This window comes from Chinchilla lanigera, unplaced genomic scaffold (assembly GCF_000276665.1).
Source record: "Chinchilla lanigera isolate Chin_1 unplaced genomic scaffold, ChiLan1.0 scaffold00029, whole genome shotgun sequence".
NCBI lineage: Eukaryota > Metazoa > Chordata > Mammalia > Rodentia > Chinchillidae > Chinchilla > Chinchilla lanigera.
The window spans coordinates 23,261,996-23,281,819 of record NW_004955430.1 but is presented as its reverse complement, the minus strand read 5'-3'; the positions used below and the strand labels follow the sequence as shown (position 1 = coordinate 23,281,819).

At 42.9% G+C, this 19,824-nt stretch overlaps 1 protein-coding gene across 3 annotated transcripts in view; it reads left to right on the top strand.

Annotated features, from left to right (window-relative positions):
- The window catches only part of Osbpl10 (oxysterol binding protein-like 10), a 298,636-nt gene that overhangs the window by 101,434 nt on the left and 177,378 nt on the right, over positions 1-19,824 (top strand). For all 3 annotated transcript variants that reach the window (XM_005387524.2, XM_005387523.2, XM_013515705.1), the window contains exons 2-3: positions 9,096-9,271; positions 12,123-12,202. In XM_005387524.2, the coding sequence (XP_005387581.1) occupies positions 9,096-9,271; positions 12,123-12,202 (256 nt within the window). The remainder of the gene's footprint in view (positions 1-9,095; positions 9,272-12,122; positions 12,203-19,824) is intronic.

Sequence of the window (19,824 nt, the reverse complement as noted above, 5' to 3'; positions counted from 1 at the left end):
TTTTGGTCCCTTTGTTAAAGATCAAATAGCTAAATGTATTGGGGTTGTTTCTGCATCCTGCATTCTGGTGCATTAATCCAAGTCTGTTTTTGTCAATACTATGTTGTTTTTATCACTGTAGCTTCATAGTGTAACTTCAAGTCAGGTATTGTGGTGCCTTCTGCTTTGCTCTTGTTGCCCAGAATTGCTTTTGGCATTTTCTGAAGCAGTTTTGGAAGTCCTGTTTCATGAGTCCTCTTTGGTTACATTGTCACGACTGCCTTGATGTTCTGAACCAATTCAAAATGTTTACCTTTCCCAATCATTGACTTTGGGAAAGAGCCAGAATTTGCATGGTGCTAGATTCAGTGAATAATGGAATTGCTGCAAGCATTTTGAATTGATTCAGGACAGGCAGGCAACCATGAAAAGACACTAAAGAGAATGTCAGAATTGCTTGAGACAGTAGGAGGAACGATGGGATAAGTGTCTGAAGTGAGAGGGAGTACTTGAGGGGATTAATGGCAATGTGTCTTAATAACTTAAAAACATTTAAATTTAAACAGTCCCCATTTTTAACTCACATCTTGTATTTTTGCCTGTATTTTGAGCATATGTAGCTTTGCATGTTTCTTAATACAGAATCTCTCATAGTTTAGAGACATGGGCCACATAGCCAGATTGCCTGGGTTCAGTCGTGGGCCCATGATGAACAACTCTCTGTAAGATCTGGGTCACATTATCCACTTTTCTGTGCCTGAAGTTTTTCACTTGCAGAAAGGGGTTATAATCCCATCTGCTTTCTAAGACTACTATGAGGCATAAATGAATTGTGTGTAGGGCATATAATCTTGGCTCATAAAAAGTGCTCTGTAAATGTTACTAGTTATGTTTATTAATGGTTCAGCTTACATATCTGTAAGATGTCTGCATATGACCATAATGGTTAAGTTAGAGACAGGCCATATTATATCAGCTCAATACATTTGAGATTGAACTTGTAGTGTTATGTGCCTGAGTATGTAATAATGGATCATGTTCTGATATCATTCTTAAGGAATAGAGTATTGTGGCCCCTGCGTGGTGATGATCTTGTAGGGTCCTCTGACAACTTAATACCTCGGGAATGTGTTCTAATCTGTTAGTGGTTTGGGATGGCGGTATCTATGGGAATCTCTAGTCGTAGATGAGAGTGGTGAGCTGAGAGAGGCAAAAAGGCTGCTGTATTTCCCCAGCCATTGCCACAAATTCCCAGCATAAAGAGGATTCCAGACTTTAAGTGTGGCTGGGATTGAGTTTGCCTACGGGTGCTGTGCCCTGGAATCTGTTGTGAGGTTTTGGCTCTAGGATCCAGCATCTTTTCCAGGAAATTTGGCTGTCATGAGAGAAATTGCAGACTATTTATCTTTTTCTCCCAAGCCAAAAACTCAGGGTTTTGAGCGTAAACTCATCTGAGGTTACAGGAGCACTATAAAGAGTAAAAAATCTTTTTCCCTTTTACCATCAAGGTTCAGGCATGTTTTAGGGTGACTTATTCTATTTTCCCTCATCACAGGGATTAAGGCGTTACAGCTCCCACCTGCGGATGTTTAGACCCCTTCTGCTGGAAAACTGGCAGCTCCAAGGAGCTCACTTCTGGGAGAACTTGAATATGTTGAAAGCAGTGTTCAGTAAATTATTCACAGATAGTATTAATTCTGGACACGTAAGGTAGATTTGGGAAATGCAGCCACAGTTTCGCCTTCCTCCAGCACACAGTGTGCTTCACTTTTTTATTTCTCCCCACCTTTCATTTTCTGTCAGTAGCAGACTGGAAGTCTGAGAAACACGGTGCTTCTTGGTCTCAGCGATGATGTTTCCAGTTCGTAGGCAGAAGGGACTTGGAAGGCTTCTGAAGCAGAAGAGTCTGTGTACACAGGGAAAGGCCAGTCCCCTCCAGCTCTGTCCTGCAGTCCAGTCCATCGGAGGGACGTGGAGGAGGAGATGCCCGAGGGCCCAGGGCCCCGCCTCTGCGAGTTTGGTGTGTTTGTGGCATCTGGGTTGAGATTGTGGAAGAGGTGGGCAGTCAATAGGCCTCTGTGGTAAAGGGCTGGAAGCTGAAGAGCAAGGTTGCTGTGGCCCCTGTTGGGTGAGGCAGGCCAAGCACAGGTCCTGTACTCCCAACCCAGCCGTCAGGAGCAGCTGCTTCTCAGACAGCTAGCGTGGGGAAGGCCAGGCAGGTGCAGCGGTGACGGCACCAGCCAGGGAGCTGCTCCTTGTTCTCCTTTCACGTGGGGGATGCTGTGCCTCTGTGGATCTGGCCCTCATGCCTGGAGTGGAGGTGAAGGGCCTGGCCCTCGCGAGGACTGAGGGTCTAGAGACCCTGCTGGTCATGATGGTGACATGGGGGGAAAAGGTGCTCTGCTCGGATGTCGAGGAGAAGGCCCTTATTCTCCCTTCTCAGGATCTTTATTCTTCCTTTAAGTTTTCCATTTGAGTTTAGATGAAATGATTTCACTTTTTGTTAAGACAAGCCTGTGGAGCAGAGATCTGTGTCAAAGGAAAGCGTCAGCCAGGCCGAGGCAAGAGTGTCTCAGGTTTGAGTCTAGCCTGGGCAACTTAGTGAGACCTGTCTCAAAATAAAAAATAAAAAAGGGCTGGGCATGGTAGTGCACACCTGTAATCCCAGCCTGCGGGAGGCTGAGGCAGGAGGATTGCTGCAAGTTTGAAGCCAGCCTGGGCTACGTAGTGAGACCCTGTCTTAGAAAAAACCAAAAAAATAATAAAGAGCTGGGGCTGTTGCTAAGTGTGAAGACCTTGCATTCAGTTCCCTCTGTACTGCTCATACATGTATCTGTTTTTTTTACCATATGTTTTCCTCTGCTTCCCTTGAACTGTAGTTTGGCTGTAACTCTTACCGGTTAGCACTGATGTGCTGCTGACCCCTGCCATGCCCCAGCCCTCTTGGCTTTGCTCTTTCTGCCCGGGCTGTGGGGCTCACTGCCGTTGTGCTGTAGGCTCTCTCCCTCCTCAAGGAACAGCGTATGCTTTCACCTGTGTTCAGACCCTGAGGTTGGGATCCTTGATGAAGCTATGTCAGGCAGGTGGCGTGGTGGGGTGGAAGGGCCGTTGGGCAGACAGTGAACCATGAGGGATGTCAGCCTGGGAGAGCACCGTGAGTAGCGCGGGCAGTGGTGTGTGCGGGAGTGAATAGAGAAAGGCATGTGCAAGTGAGTGTGAGTATGTGTGCATGTGTGTGCACTTGTAAGTGTGCTTGTTGGGGTGGATTGTGGTGTTCAGTTGTCCAAGTGTGTGTGAGTTTGAGTGTGGGTGTGGATACATGAGTGTGCCATGGTGAGCGTGTATGATACCTGAGTGTGAGATGCCTGTGTTTCTGGGTGCCAGTGGGAGTGTGCATGTGTGCAGGTGTGAGTGTGTATGAGTGCACAGAGGGGCAGCCCGCATTTCTTTGAAGGCAGCAGGATGTGTCTGGAAGCCGTGGCTTGTCCTCAGCCCTCACCTTATCTTCCGGCCTTGGAACTGGGCAGAGCAGCCACCAGGAAGCTGGCCTGGTAAGAATTAAGGCAGCTTTGTGCACGGGTTTGACTCTTCCCTTCGTGTTCTTTTCTCCCCCTCCATCCTTTGATTGCTTTGTTTCTCATAGCAAAGAGAATGCTCTCCTTTGCACATGTGAGTTCTCCTGCACAGCAGTGCGGTTGCACACTAAGCTCAGAGATACTCATTGAAAATACACTGTATCTAACAGAACCTTCCAAAGCAGTGGATGCCTGGATTTCGCTGGAGGATTGGGAGATGATAGCTAGTGGGTAGAGTGTTTTGAGACAACAAATGAAAAAAACAAAAAACTCTAACTAAAAATAGAGCTACCATTTGATCCAGCTATACCACTCCTTGGTGTACACCAGAAGGAATTAAAGTCAGCATGCTGTAGGAATTAAAGTCAGCATGTGCATTGCCATTTATTGCCGCACAGTTCACAATAGCTCAGATAGGGAACCAGCTTAGGTGCCCGTCGGTAACTGAATGGCTAAAGAAAATGTGGTGTATATATATCCACAAGGGAGCATTAATCAGTAGTAAAGAGAAGTGACATTATATCACCTGTAGAAAGATGGATAGGGTTGGTGGTCATCCTGTTAAGTGAAGTAAGCTCACTCAGAAAGACAGATGTTGCATGTTTGCTCTAATATGTAGAATCCAAAAAAAAAAATGACATGAAAGGAGAAGCAAGACTGTTATTAGACAAATGGAAGACAATAAGAAGAGGAGAAGTAAAGGAAGGTAATGGGAGTGGGAAAAGATAAATTGTATAGTTAAGAGATACGGATGTTATGAATTTGAGGTGAAAAGGTTTCCACACTGTGAAGTAGCATGTCACAAAACAGTACATATGGCATTGCCAATTTTACTTTAAAAGGTGTGTTTATGCATAGAGCTATCAAGAAATTGTCTAAAATGGTGTTCACTGAATTGTTTTAGTCTCTCTTGGAGAGGGATGATGAGCACATTTTTCTTTTTAAAATAGTTCTTTTGATTTTAGCTATTATAATATGTTTCTAAGTGGAAGAAATTAAGAATTACTGTAAGTATGTTAGGTGATAGATACGTTAATTAGCTTCATTATAGGAATCATTTTACAATGTATATGTATTTCAAAACATGATGTGGTACGCCTTAAATATGTATGATTTTATTTGTCAGTTATACTCAACAAAAAGTGAGTTTAAAAAAGAACCTTGGGAGTTAGGTTTATCTCATTCGTTTCTCTACAAGGGAAAACTGTGAAGAATGTTTTGGGATTTTTATCTAGCAATTTCACTGGCTTAATGAAGCCTAATACAGAAATATGCTTAACATTCCTATTTAGAAGGAAAGGTGTGCCTGTCAGATAGAGCCACAGGCTCCAAATAGCAGTGCTTGACAGAGCCATGACCCTGTGGCAAACCAAATTTAATTTTCTCTCCTCCCAGGGAATGTGACCAACAGGAATTGCTCTCTTTAATGTCACACAGACGGCTTTTACCTATGTATGACTAGAGCTGATCTATCTTTCAAAGGCCACGCTGGAAGAATGTTTTGTTTAGTGTGGTGCAGTTGTTAATTAGATAGTATCTACTGGTCCTCTCCCAACATGATAAAAATTTAACTACCTTTAGAACAGGAGGGAATTATTGGTGACCTTCCTTAGGACACATGAATCAAACCTGTGGATTTGCATCTAAACTATTTTAGGAAATAGTAAAACTTTCTTTTTCAGTCTGAGACAAGAAGTTAGAATTAAGATAGCAGTTCGAAATAGGTAATGTAAAATGTCATTGATGTGTCCCTGTGTCCTGCCTACTGTGACGTCAGCTGGTTATTTTGCCATCCTTATTGAAAAGACAAAACAGCAGTCAATTCATTTCTTCGTGTGGGCTTCTGAATTTGTCCTTTGCCGCTGTACTATTTGTGGGCCGGGGTGCACTGGGCAGGCGTCTGCAGCAGAGGTGAGTTGCCAGGCTCCCGTGGCTGGGCTGGTGGGAGCAGTAAGCAGAGAGGAGTTAATGTCCACCTTTTCGCCACTGTGCTCAGTGACAGAGGGAACGGAGGCACTGAGGAAGTTGAGGGCAAGTTGTATTTACCTTTCCACTGAGAACGTAATCCCCTTCCTCTTGTACCTCTCCTTGTGGGTGTAAGAGTGGCATGCTCCTGAGTGGGAATGCCAGGTTAATGCTCTGACCGCCTGCCCAGTGTCTGCACAGCCTCAGTCACAAGGACGATACACGTAGGCCAGCTTGAACATTTCCTCCTGAGGAGAAGGCAAGATCAGCTCTTAATTTGACCACTGGCAGCTCAGAAATTACTCTGGTTGTTCTTTTGTCTGTTTGGTTTTTGCCTCATCTAGGAGAGTAGGAACAAATTTCAGGTAGGGCAGGAAAGGGAAAAAAGAATGTTGTGTGCACTAGCTGCTGTGCCAGGTGTGCACTTCAGTGAACTGTCACTCCTGCGGCCAGCTGGTCAGATGGGCTCTAGGAGGGGATTCTCTGCCAGATGGTGACTCAGAGACCCGGGGGTGGTGATTCGGAGACTCTTCTCTCATGGGTTTGCTGGTGCCATTGTCTTGCTCCCAGATGGCACTGTGAGAGTGAGTGTGTGCGTACGTGTGTGTGTGTGTGTGTGTGTGCACTTGCACCTGCGTGTGTATTTATGGGCCACGCCTGCATTTCCTGGGTTCACATTCTGTTGGCTCAATCTCTTAGCAGCCATAGTCTCTGATACTGCTGGGTCAGTTCTGGTGGTAATACATTTTTATGTCTTGATTTATCTGTGCTAGTCATGAGAACCAGCAGTGCATTGTAGTGACTTGAGAGAGAGGAGGGAAGGAGAGGAGTAAAATAATCTTGGTCAGGCCATCTGCAATGTTAAAAATAACCCAAAGTGGAAGATTTCTTAGGGGGATGGAAGCTGCGGAGGGTTGAGATGCCACAGTCATGTGCCTATATGCTGGCTGCTCCTAGGTCCCCAAGGAGGGGAAGTGGGAGGGGAGGGACCTTCCCCGGGAGAGGGGCTGCAACACTGTGAGCTCTTCTGGAGCAGGGAGGTTTGGGAGATAAACTACCTAGGCAGATGCTGGAGAGGAACATGGGGAAAGAGACAGGGGAAGACTTAAGTGAGATTAGAATAGTGTTTGTGATTGTTGCAGTTGCTGAAGCCTGGGCAGTAAATGCCCAGGAGCAGGGCTTGGACTTCAAGTTTCTTTGTACCATAGGCTCTCTGTAAAATGGGTACAATGTTTGTCTGTTAGTTTCTAGTCAGAGTATGGGGGAAGTTTATAAGCTTTGTTAGTGGTGCTTCTAGGTTAAAGTAAGTAGTGAACAGCTTCATTATATACTTTGTACATATTTATGCCCTGACATCTCAGTATTCAGTTGAAAAATTATCAGTTGAAAGAATAGAATTTATGCACCTAGAGGTACTATACAGTTTCTCAAATCTTGAAATCCTGAGACACTGTTGCTCTCTCTTCTAGTTCTACATTGTGTATAGGTGTGTGTGTGTGTGCATGTGCGAGTGTGCGTGAGTGTATGCATGCTGCATATTAAATCCAGAGGCACATGCTCCACCACTGAGCTATACCTGTATCCTTTGATGCATGTCTTTGTCACAGTACTGCTGAAATCGTTTGCACAGACTGTCGTCAAAGGAATGCAGTACCTCTTCTGTGGAATCTGTGGCAGTGACTCACATTACCAGTGTGGACAACATCTGGCCTATGTTCAGTGTTACATGTGCCCCTCAAAAGTGGGAAATGTTTTGCAGTACCTCTTTGAGGTCACTGTATGATCTGGGTACCCCGAGGCATGGATGGGGGACTACGGGATTTGGTAGTTTTTCCTTCGTTCATTTCTTTAACAAGTGACTAGTTAATGAAGTTTGGGTGCTTTGTCAGTACTGAGGGAACATGGGGTCCGCCTCCCCAGGGTACAGGGTATGGAGGGGAAACTACACGTTGAGTGAGAATCAGCCACACAGAGGCTTCCCCTGTGGCCAGTGCCGTGAGGGAGAGTTCTGGGGTGTTGTGAGGAGAAGTGTTAGATCTGCTTGGGGACGTTAACATGGTGAGAAGTGGAATCCATGTTATAGGCTGATACAGGTATTTCTCAACCTGCCCGTGGTAAAGGACCTCCTCCCAATTGCATTGTGATTGTTTCATGACTAGTTATAGCTTCTGTGTGCCATGTGTTTGACATCTGAACTCTCCAAGTCCAACGGATTGTGACGGATTGTGCTGGATTGTGCTGGATTGTGCCTGTGGATGTTGAAACAAAGCCAAGCCAGGCGTAGTGGGCATGCCTATAATCCCAGCACTCAGGAGGCTGAGGGAGGAGAATCACTGCAAGTTCGGGACCAGCCTGGGCTGCAAACTGAGCTCAAGGCTAGCTTGAACTGCATAGCGAGACACTGTCTCAAAAAGACAAAAAAAAAAAAAAAAAAGAAAAAACCCCCCAAAACCCAGAAAGAGGTACCGCTTAATGAAGTATGATTGAAAAATAAAGTTAATGTTTTTTAGAAAAAGGAAACAAAGCCAAATACAAGAAGAGTTTCTTTTTTTTTGGTTTTTCTCCGGTACCAGGAACCGAACTCACGACCTTGCGCTTGCCAGGCAGGCATTTTGCCGCTGAGCTAAATCCCCAGCCCGAAGAAGAGTTTCTAAAGGCTGTTGTGGACCAGTATCAGCTGGTGTGGACCACTGGAATTCATGGACAACTGCTGTCCATTTGCACAACTGCTCCAGACAGGAGGAACCGTGCGTGCAAAGATGCTGCAGTAAAAGGCAACTTGGTGAATAGGAAGGAAATGAGAAAAGGCAGGTGTGGGTGGGACACAAAGTGAGAAATAGAAAAATCAGCAAGAACTGTACTGGCCTAGCACCTAGAAGAGTTTGAGTCTCGGTTGAAGACCTTTGCATCCTGGTGCAGAAGAGGAATTTTGTAGAATGCTTCATGGTGATAGCTTGAGAGAGTAGAAGTAGGCTGAATATTTAGCTACAAAGACTTGTTGTGTGACTTAGGCAATCTACAGTTCTCCTTTGACCTTGGGTGTCCTTTGTGCTAGAGGCCATATGGAATAGCTTGCCAAAGGGTGTGCAGGTGACTGCAGAAGCACCCACCGGTCCCTGGCAGGTGATACCAGGTGCTCAGATTCCTCATAGTACTCATGCCACTGGTGAGAAGCTGGAGGCCCTGCTTGCTGCTGCTATCGGAATGTGAAATCACCTCTCCCAGGTCTACTGAGTCCTGGCTACTCTGGTGATACTGTGAGGAGCATTCTAGGAGATGCCCTGTGGCAAGGCTTCTGTTAGTCCTCTGCCATTCTGATGTGTAGGTGGTGGGCATTGTACTAAGTCCTGAATGCTCCCGACCTTGCCTACCATGGCCTGTTAGAAGATCCATTCTGACCGAAGAATCCAGTGTGCCCTCCTTATCCAGGCTGACTTCTGTGGGGCTGTGGGAGGAACTTTTGGTCTCCAGCTCATGAATCCGGAGCAGTGATGTCAGCTTCTGGATTGTTTCATCCTTCTTTGTTGCTATATGGGATATCCTGGTAGAGAAAAATGATGTGCTTTCTCTGTGCAGGTACTTTGTGCTGGATTTTGAGGCTGGCATCCTGCAGTATTTTGTGAATGAGCAAAGCAAACACCAGAAACCTCGAGGAGCCCTGTCTTTATCTGGAGCCATAGTGTCCCTGAGTGACGAAGCTCCCCACATGCTGGTCGTGTACTCTGCTAGCGGAGAGATGTACAAACTGAGAGGTATGTTCCGTTCCTGGCCACTTACCATTTGGGCCTTGTGGGCTGCTATAGATGCAATCGTGATGGCTCTCTTGGTTTAAAAAAAATATTATTTTCTTTTAAATCACCTTTAACAGTTCACTATGTTTGAATCTTCATTCCAGTACCCTGTGGGAGAATTTGCTATGGGAGAAAAAAATAAACATTTTAAGGATGATATTTCCTTCCTCCAAGGCCTCTCTGACATGTCCAGCACATGCTCCATGGGCTTATTGTGTTATTTAGTTTTAATGTTATAATAAAATATAAAAAATACAGGAAGTTTAGTTGCTTGTATATGTTAACTATGTGATATAATTTATAATAATTCCTCTTTACTCTGTGCAGTCCAGGCAGCCCAGAAGGTTGGACGTGCATGCTTGGAACCTTCTCTTAGTACAGGGTGTTTTATTCAAGTCCTGTCCAACCCACTGTGGTCATACAGCCCATGGAGAAGCCAAGTGGTGTTACTTTCCCCTTGTATGTTTTCTCTCCTCTCTGCCTCCTGAAAGCCAGTGTCTACCCAGCGGCCTCAGAAATGACGACGACTGTCACGGGAGTCTGGCGTTATCCTTTAGGGTGTGTCCATTGCACAGTGACTGTGGCAGTGTAACTTGTTAGACCATTCAAGCAGGAATCTGTGATGCTCCACGCATCCAGATGGGTATACACACTATCCTCAGGCACACACACAAATCAGTGTTCTTTGCTAAGCCTGAGAATGTGAACCAGGTGTTAGATATCGAGAATATCGCATGATTCTGCCTTCTTATTAACACTGGCTAAGTGAGAGTGAAGGACCGCGAGACGACCCCTTGTCATCTGTCCGCTAGTGGCAGGTTGCCTCAGCAACCCCAGACTGAGGGCCTGGATTGCCCACCCCCTGCTGCAGTTTCACTCCGCTACAGCCAGGCTTTACAGCACAGGAGATGGCACAAGCTAGTTTCTTTATCTTCCGTAAACAAATTCTATTTCAGAATCTATAAAACAACCCAGAACCCTATGAAATACCACTGCCTGCAGTTGAGGGAAGTTTTTTGGTTTTTCAGGAATGTGCTGAGATTCACGTTCCTTTGAGACTTCATGCAACATGCGTTCCAGCTGGCTGGATTTATATGGTCCTCGGCTTCGCTTTGCTGTTTATTGCTTAAGAAGCTAAGAGCAGAAACAATAGCAGGGGAAAAATTTGATGGCACTTTCCCTCTGCTTATGCTTTATAAAATGATATAGACCCACACAAAAGAAAAATCTAACTAATTTGACAATTGAGCCATTTCGTTCTGTGTTTGAGTTCTTAATATTCTATGGATTATTAAACCCCAGCTTTTTAAAAAGGGTAATCTTAATAGCAAACATAAAAGTTTTATTATTTGCATGAAATAGTCACAATTGCTAAATTTAGCGAACGTAAGTAGGAAAGTGGCAGGGTAAATTTCCACATGCTTGTAAGGTGTCCTTGCCCATCCCACTGGGAGGTTTTTCGTTTCCCGCATCCCTGTGGGCCGTGGAGTTGGAGTATGGATATTTAGTTTTGGGGAATATTTCCACTGCTGAGCCTTTGGAGAGTGCTTTCTTTTTTTTACAAGTGAATTTCACCTGGTCTCACACTAGGGAGCAAGCCTCCTGACAGACAAATACTCTTACACTGTTGGAAAGGTACCCTCTCCATCCCTTAGGAAGGACCCAGCCTAAGAATCCTTGCAGGTTCATACTGAAGTTGGGTTTTATCGACAAATAACACTTAGGCTTATTTCTAAAACAAGTATAATTTCCATAGGAATAATTTTTTCCACACAGACAATATTTATGCAGTTATTAATACAGTTAAATGGATTTAGAGTTTATTAGAACCTGCTGTATACCCATATATTTTTTGTTTGTTTTTTTATTTTTGTGGTGCTAGGGTTGAACCCAGGACTTTCACACTGAGCTACATTCCCAAGCTTCACTCCCCCTCCTCCTCCCCCTCTTCTGCCTCTAGTTTTGAGACAGGGTTTTAGGAAGTTGCCTAGGCTGGACTCAGACTTGGAATCCTCCTGCTTCAAGAAGGATTTTATATATATTATTTAGAGGTAGGGCGTAGATGTAAGATGCTGGCCATGCAGTTGACTTGCATGTTAATGTCTCTGGGGGATTTGGTGCCTTTGGTAAGGCAGCACTTGGTGTCTTGTTCTATCCATATGAATCATATGAATCCTTGAGAACATATATTACCATGGAAATTCAACTCAGCCCTGAAAACTGTCTTCTGATCCTCCTAATAGCCACATCAGGTAGAGGCATTTTAAAATAATCAGATTTCTTTCCTGCTGCCTCTTTAAAGAAGCAGAAATGACTTCCAGCGGAGACTGAAAAAGAATGGTGAAATTGTTCTTATAACATCTTTCAGAATAAATTCTTCGTATGCCCCAAGAGGGAGTTTGTGGGATTCAGTGTGATTTATTGTTTTTTCTTCCCCTCCCCTTTTCCCTTTTCGCCCTTTGTACTGGAGATTAACCCAAGGGTGCTCTACCGCTAAGCTTACATCCCCAGCCCTTCAGTTAAAATTTTGAGGCAGGGTCATACCGAGTTGCCCAGGCTGGCTTTAAACTTGCAGCCCTCCTGCCTCAGCCTCTTGAGTACCTGGGATATCAGGGCTGCACCACCACTCTTGGCTGTGATTTGCTTCTTGGTTTAAGTTCAGGCCTCTTGAGAACACTGATCTGCATTTGCTTTCCCCTGACTTCTTCCTGGATCTCTTGGTGCCTGAACCCCTTGCCCTCTTTGGTGGGTGTAGAAATAAGTTTACTGTTTTTTGGAACAACCTCTACAAATGTTTCTATCTCTATTTCAGCTGCCGATGCAAAAGAGAAACAGTTTTGGGTGACTCAGCTTCGCGCTTGTGCCAAATACCACATGGAAACGAATTCGAAGGTAAGTAACCCGGGGAGAGGCAGAGGCCGCTGAGTCACCTGGTCGGCTGCTCTCAGCCCAGCCATCTGTGTCTTTGGGGAAGATGGTTTTCATTTTATTTTTAAGTTATCCACTGTAATGGAATGCATCCTTGTCCTGCTGCATTTAAATTTAAAGCCTGGTCCAGAGAAACAGGATTTTGTTACAGGTAGAACATCCAGGTACACAGGCAGTATGGGTACTGATTCTAGAAAGACACTTCTATTGCTTTCCGAAGTCAATTTAGGTTGCTGTTAACTGGCCCATTGAGAAACTCAAGTGGGTGATTTCACTGTGGAGTCAGAGTTGTCAGATTTACAGTTCTTGAGGACTAGTTCTTGTCACTGATCCTTAAATAAAACTGAGACCTCATCTGGATTCTGTCCCCTGCAAAGAGAATCTGCATTCCAAGAGTGTAAGAATGTTCTTGGGTACTTTGGCATCCAAGTGTGATTTTTCTCTTCAGGGCCTTGAGAGATCTTGTGTTACATGTGCAGGAGGATGAGGTGGGCATGTTCAGAGATTACCATGGAAAATGTCCAATTATAAAAGCACAGGACATCATTACAAAATGCATTTTCCACAGCAATGAATATTTGTTAAACTTAATGCTCAAATGCCTACCTCTATTATCTCATGAGTTCAATTTAGTATATCCAATTGTTGTGTTTTCCTGTATTACGTCTGGTAGACAGATCCAGACTTCTAATGACTCCATATTCTGTAACCTGCCTGCTTGCTAGCTCAGGCCCTGTGACATCTTCATTTACTTTGTGTTTTGTCTCCTAATACAACCTGAAATGATTTCTTCACGATGACTTTTGTTAAATGAGGTGTCCGCTTGTTCTTGACTTGGTTTTGACAGTCACGGTTGCCCACAGCGCCCCTCTTGACTTTTCCCCAGTTGAATCTTCAGTAACTGTAGGCAGAACCCTTCTTCTAAAACCTTTCCCCCTCAGACCTTTTATTTTTTTAGGAGTTGTGGTAGAGTTCTGGATATTTCATCAATATTTTATACAAACCACTGCAGGGCGGTTTGTTTTTTTTCCTTATATATCTTTTCACTTTAGTGTTTTTATAAAATAGAGGATAAAGCAAAAAGGAGCTAGCCTACTTTTTGCTAAACATGCTTATTAGAGATCATTGCCCTCATATACCAGTCTAGTGAATTCAGGGGTATGCTAGTCTGTATTGGGGCGTGTGTGATATCTGCTTGTACCTCTGTTTACATCTAGTTTTTATATCAGTGGGACCATATAGTGCATAGTTTTTTTTCACTTATATAATACTTTGGAGCTCTTACCGTGTCAGATGTGTGGCTGTACTTCACTCTTTTTAGGGTGGCTGGTTAGTGCTCTAAGGAGTGGGTGTCCACGCATTTAGTCCTCTCCTGATGGACATTTACATTTGTTTTCTTTTTGTTGTTATATGTAGTGCTGTAATAAATGTCTTCATTACATGTATTCATTTTATACCTCTAGGTTTGTATCTATAGGATGAATTTATCTCAGTGGACTTGCTGAATCATAGAATATGTGTCTTTTGGATTTTCACAGACACTGCTAAATTGTCTTAAGAAGATGCTTTAGTTTGAACTTCCAATTCTGTGTTTTCTTTTCTTTTGATGAATCACTGGGGAGGAGGGAAGTGAAGGCATCCTACTGCCAGTGAGAAAGAAGACTTTAAAGACAGAACTTGATTTCTTGATATATTCTCTGGTTAGTTTTAGGAATACTGAACCAAAATAATAGAACCAAAATAAATAATTGGGTGTTTAGGCCTGTATGCTTCCTAACTGGATAACTGGAGGTGAAGTTACTGCTACCATTCACTCACACCCTAGCCAGTGTGACTAGGGAGGGAGTAGGACGTTTCAGTATGAACAGATCTTGTTGTTCAGCAAAAGCATTGTGAAGTCCGAGGCTGCCTAGGCAGAAATTACTAGTGAAAATAAAGTGTGGCTTAAAGCAAATGGTAACTTGGCATCCAGTTAACTGTAGGGTTATTACTCGATTAGCATCATGGTCAGGACCATCTGCTGTCTTCTCTTCACTGTGTTTCTTCCTCAGCCTCTCAGCAAATTAGATCCTCCCCACTAGACGGTGGAGAATACTGCCCTACAGCTAGTAGGACTTCCATCTGTTAAAGACTTTGTACTTAAAATCAAGTTTCTTGGAACAAATATCAGGCAGGTGAGATGCTACCAGCATTCTAACTCACTTTAATAAGACCTGCAGGAAGACAGAACCACGAAACTCCAGAGTGAATGAAGCCTTTAAAGGTGACAAGTCCAGTGGTTCTGAAACCCTTACCTGCTTTAATCACTCCCTGATGAGGTTTTCCCCAGTCTAGAAGTAAAATGAGAAAAAAGAAGGAATTGTTCCCCAAGCTACCTTTATTTAATGTGTGATTAATGAAACTACTCTTTTTTCAGAAATTGAATTGGTTTGCTTTTGGAAGATTAAATGTTCTTTTTCATTAAAGAAAATGTAGAGTATTGACTAATCACTTACCTTTAAAAATGTCAGGTTTATTGAGGTGTAATTTCTTTCTTTCTTTTTTTTTTTTTTGGTACCAAGAATCGAACTCAGGACCTTGTGCTTGAAGGCAGGCACTGTACTCCTGAGCTATATCCCCAGCCCCGAGTATAATTTTCATGCAGTAAAATGTACTCTTTGAAGTGTAAAACTGAGTTTTGACAGAGGTCTAGTCATGCAACCACCACAATAATCACAGTGATACTCCCCACTAATTTCCTTCATTGCCCTGATGTGGTCAGCACCCACCCCTTTATGCTCTTAGCGACCATAACCACTAACTTGTCCCCTGGCTGTAAGTTTTGCTTTTTCTAGAATGTTCTGTATAGATGGAATCACACAGCTTTTAGTGTCAGGCTTCTTTCACTTCCAAAAATGCTTTCGAATTTCATCCATGCTATTGTGTATACCAATAGTTGACTCTTGTACATTCTTGCTATTTTAGTGGGTATGTGGCAAATTTTGTTGCTATTCTTTCCTACAAAAATCACAAGTGGATGATTGTAAATCACTTCCCAGACTTAGAGTGTGTTGGCATTTGAAATCTAAAGATCTGGCTGTGAGCCTAGCCATCTGTGGTGAGGAAACTCCAACTAGGAAGCCAGGAGCTGAGACTTGAACTAGGTAAGTGGATGCACCTTGAATCAGGATCTCCTGGTTTCTTGTTCTTGCTTTTCCCTCACAGATGGCAGTTCGGGCCACCATGTCCTTCCTCTGCAGGTGATGTGGCCCATTTTAGGAGAGTTTCTAGATAGACAGGAGCTGCCAAACAGTAGAGAACCTCCCATTTTTTGATGTCACATAGGTTTAAACTGTGACTTCTGATGCTATTTGAGGTGGCGTTGGCAGGGTGCAGGATTGGTGTCCCAGGAGGCATATAAGACTGACTTTCTCTGAAAATAATCAACAAAGCAGCATCTTGGTTTTATTTATTTATATATTTAGCAATTTTACTCTACTTTTTGTATATCTTCAGAGTTAAAAATTTAAATGTTTCCAAGGTGAAAATGTCAACCAGTATTCCAAATATTTAAATCAGGATTTTCAATTTCCATCATGCTGTCTCTGCTGATGAGTTTTCTGCTACAATTTAGATATACATAATGATCATTTCATCACAGGTAATGTGTACCTGTGTATGATATATCCTGATTGCTCTGTTTTCCCCAACCTTCCTCCCTTCAGCCCTTCTCCTCCTCCTTATTTACAAAGCTTTGCTTCCATTTTATCCTTCTTATATCACTTTTTTCTTTTCCTTTCCTTCCTTTCTCCCTTCCTCCTCCCTAGTTCCTCTTTCCTTTTAAACAATTTTTCTTCCTATTTCACAATATCTGTTGTATATTTTGGTCTTTATTTACTCTTTCAGTTTCTCACACCAGGGAGATAATGTATTTCACTTAAGAGTATGGTCTCAAGGTCCATTTATTTACCTAGAATTGTTTCAGGTTTATTCTTTGTGGCTGAGTAGTACTCTATTGTATAAAAAAACCTACATCTTTTTTATCCATTCCTCAATTGATAGACATTTGGGTTGTTTCCAAGATTTAGCTATTACAAACTGTGCTGCTATAAACATGGGTGCACATGTATTGCTGTGGTCTGATGTTTTTAATTCTTCCAGGAAGATACCCAGTAGGGAAATAGCTGGGTCAAATGGGACCTCTCATCCTCATTTTTTGAGGAATCTCCACACTGATTTCCACAGTGGTTGTACCAGTCTACACTCCCACCAACAGTAGAAAAGGGTTTCTTTTTTCCCCACAACCCCTCCAGCATTTGTTATTGATCGATTCTTTGATGATAGCCATTCTTTCTGGAGTGAGATGGAATGTCAGTGTTTTAATTTGCATCTCGCAAATGACCAATGATGTTGAACATATTTTCATGTATTTATTTGCCATTTGTATTTATTGATCTGAGAAGTGTGTATTTATCTCAGATGCCCTTTTTGGACAGGCTGTTTAAATTTGGGGAATCTTATTTTTTTCAGTTCTTTATATGTTCTAGATACTAGTCTTTTGTCTGAAGGACAACTAGCTAAAATCTTTTCCACTCTGTGGGCTGCCTTTACACTATGTTGGTGATTTCTTTTGTGGTGCAGAAGCTTTCTTAATAAGATGAGATCTCAGTTGTTGATCCTTTATGGTATGTCTTGTGCAATTGAGTTTTGTTCATGAAATCTTCGATTACACCTATGTCTTCAAAAGTGCTGCCTGTTCTTTCTTCCACCAGATTAAGTGTTTCTGTTTTACTGTTTAGCTCTTTGATCCATTTTGATTTTAGTTTAGTGAAAGATATGGGACTAGTTTTAATCTTCAGCATGTGGAAAGCCAGTTTTTCCAGCACCATTTATAAAAGAGGCTATCTTTCTTCCAGTGAACATGTTTGGCCCCTTTGTCAAAAATAAGATGGCTGAGTGTGTTTGGAGTTGTTTCTGTATCTTCTAATCTGTTTCACTGATTCTCAGGTCTGTTTTTTTTTTTTGCCAGTACCATGCTGTTTTTATCACAGTAGCTTTGTAGTATAATTTCAAGTCAGGAATTGGGATACCTCTGCCTTGCCTCTGTTGCTGAGAATTGTTTTTGGTATTCTAGGTCCCTTCTGGTTCCAAATGAATTTTAGGAATGTCTTCTGCAGTTCTGTGAGGTCTGTTCATGGTATTTTGATCAGGATTGCATTGAATCTGTACAACAATTTTGGAAGCATGATCATTTTCACTATGTTGGCTCTTCCTACCCATGACCAAGGGATATCTTCCCATTTTCTCTTTTTTTTTTTTTTTGGTACCAGGAATCGAACTCAGGACGGTGAGCTTGCCAGGCAAACACTTATGCCACTGAGCTGTATCCCCAGCCCTTCCCATTTTCTGATATCCTCTGATCTCCTTTTTCAGAGTATTGTAATTTTCATTGTATAGGTCTTTTACTTCCTTTGTCAGATTGATTCATAAGTATATCATTTTTTTTTGGATCGTCCTGGTTTTAATGCAGGGTAACCATTAAAGAAATATAGAGCACTGCAAGGCTGCAAAGATGTTGAGAGAGACCAATGAGGTCTGTCCTCAGAAGGATTTACTTGTGTGACTTAGAGGTTGTCAGTGCAGAAGCATGGGTGGCTTCGCATCTTCATCATGAAGACGCTGTTAGGAAACTCCCAGGATAGGGACAGCAGTGCTGTGGGAATTTGATAAGCCCTGAGGATGGGACAGGAGCTGACTGTTGGCAGAAGTAAGGATAGTTAATAAACACTTGGCAGGCTGCCTCCATGATGGCATTATTCTTTACTTGGGCCCTGGGAGGTTGGTAGTATTACCTTCACTTCTGAGTTACAAGAGTGCGGCTATCTGAGCTTAAATGATGGGATTGAAGTCACTTGGTGTAAGTGCTGGAGAAGGACAAGAGCTCAAGGTGCTTACCTCCACCTAATCTCCCATCCTAGTTTCTTGGCAGAAGCTGATTGGAAAGGTTCACGCCTTCCCCCTGCCCCCACCATGAATCCCATAGCTTCTGTCATGGAGAGGGCAGCTCTGTAATAGAATATTTCACATTTCTGTGTAATCCATCCAAGGAACCCTTCATAAGTCTTTTAAGTGGATCTGATTTCAAAATACTTCAATGATATTGCTTGAAAGTACCACTGGCCTTTTTTACTAATTTGGGGGATATGTTACACATAGTGAGAATTTTTGCCAGGTTCCCATGGACTGTGCATGAACTGTCCTCTGATTACATCCATGTTCCAATTTGTGACATTGTGGTTTAAAACTATTGTGGATTCAGGGTGAGAAGACATCTTGAAATCCTTGGTTTGCCAGCTGTGTGTTGAGTATATTTACTCCTTTTGATCCTATCTCTCCTCATCTTGGAAATGCTGACAACAGCTATCTCATAGGTGGTCATGTGGCTCACAGGGCAGTGCAAGTGATGAAAGCAGTTGTTACATGGACCCCCCCACAGAGTTAGGGGTTCCACAGCACCTGCTGATTTTCAGTAAGGCTGCTGCTTGGAAGTCTAGTCTCGGCTGCCCTTGGTGCACTGACAAACCCCTCAAGGAAAACAAGTTTGATTCTTAGTCCATTTATGATGATATGTGTCTGTTTTCAGAGAGGTTCTATCCCTTGTTACCTCAGAGAACCCAGGGTCAGTCAAAATGAATAAAAGTCAATGGGGGAGGTGAGGGAGTTAAAGGAATTTAGAAATTATATTTTCAAATTACATTTGACCTGAGTGAGAAGTGTGGCAAAGAGACAGAGGTCAAGCAAATCTAAGCTATTTAAGAGAGTCTCAGATTTTGAAGATTTTAGTTTCATTGGCTTTAATTCTTTCCAACTGAGGGGATGTCTTACTTACTGTGTTTTCACTATTTCTTTGATATTTTTTTTTCTTTCCATTGTAAAATTTCAGACATGGAGGTGGGTTTCCTTGTGCATGGCCTGTGTCTGAGCTCCTACTTCAGAGTCTGCTGTGATGCTGATCTTGTACCTTCTCCCCTGGCCTTTCAGCCTTAAAGAATCAATGTTTGTTGGGCTGGGATGTGTCTCAGTGTTAGAGCTCTTGCCTTGTATGCACAGGGTCCTGGTTCGATTCCCAGCACCACAAAACATAAAATAAGATGACGACGACGAAGAAGAGTCAATGTGTGTCGTGAGAGATGTTTTTCACTTCCTCTTAAAGTATAGAGTTTCAACCAGCTAAATGGTGGTGAACTGGGATGGGACACTGCAGACTCTTGATATGGCTCAGGGATTTCCAGTCTTTTGTCTTGACTGGTTTCTCAGTTACTTTTTGGTTACTAGGACAAAATGCCTGATATGTACAAGTTAAAGGGGAAAGGTTTATTTTGGCTCACAGTTTGTAGAGGTGTCAGTTCTTAGCTGGCCCCAGGGCAGGGTGGCATTACAGATAGGCACAGAAGGGGACAAACAGTCCACAGCAAGGGAGACAGGAAGCTGTGAGCCTACCTTCCTTTTTTTTTTTTTTTTTAATTTTAAAGAATAAAAGAAGGATAACATAATAATAGGGGGGACTTAGCAAATTACAGACAAAATGGTAGGAAATTATCAGTGGT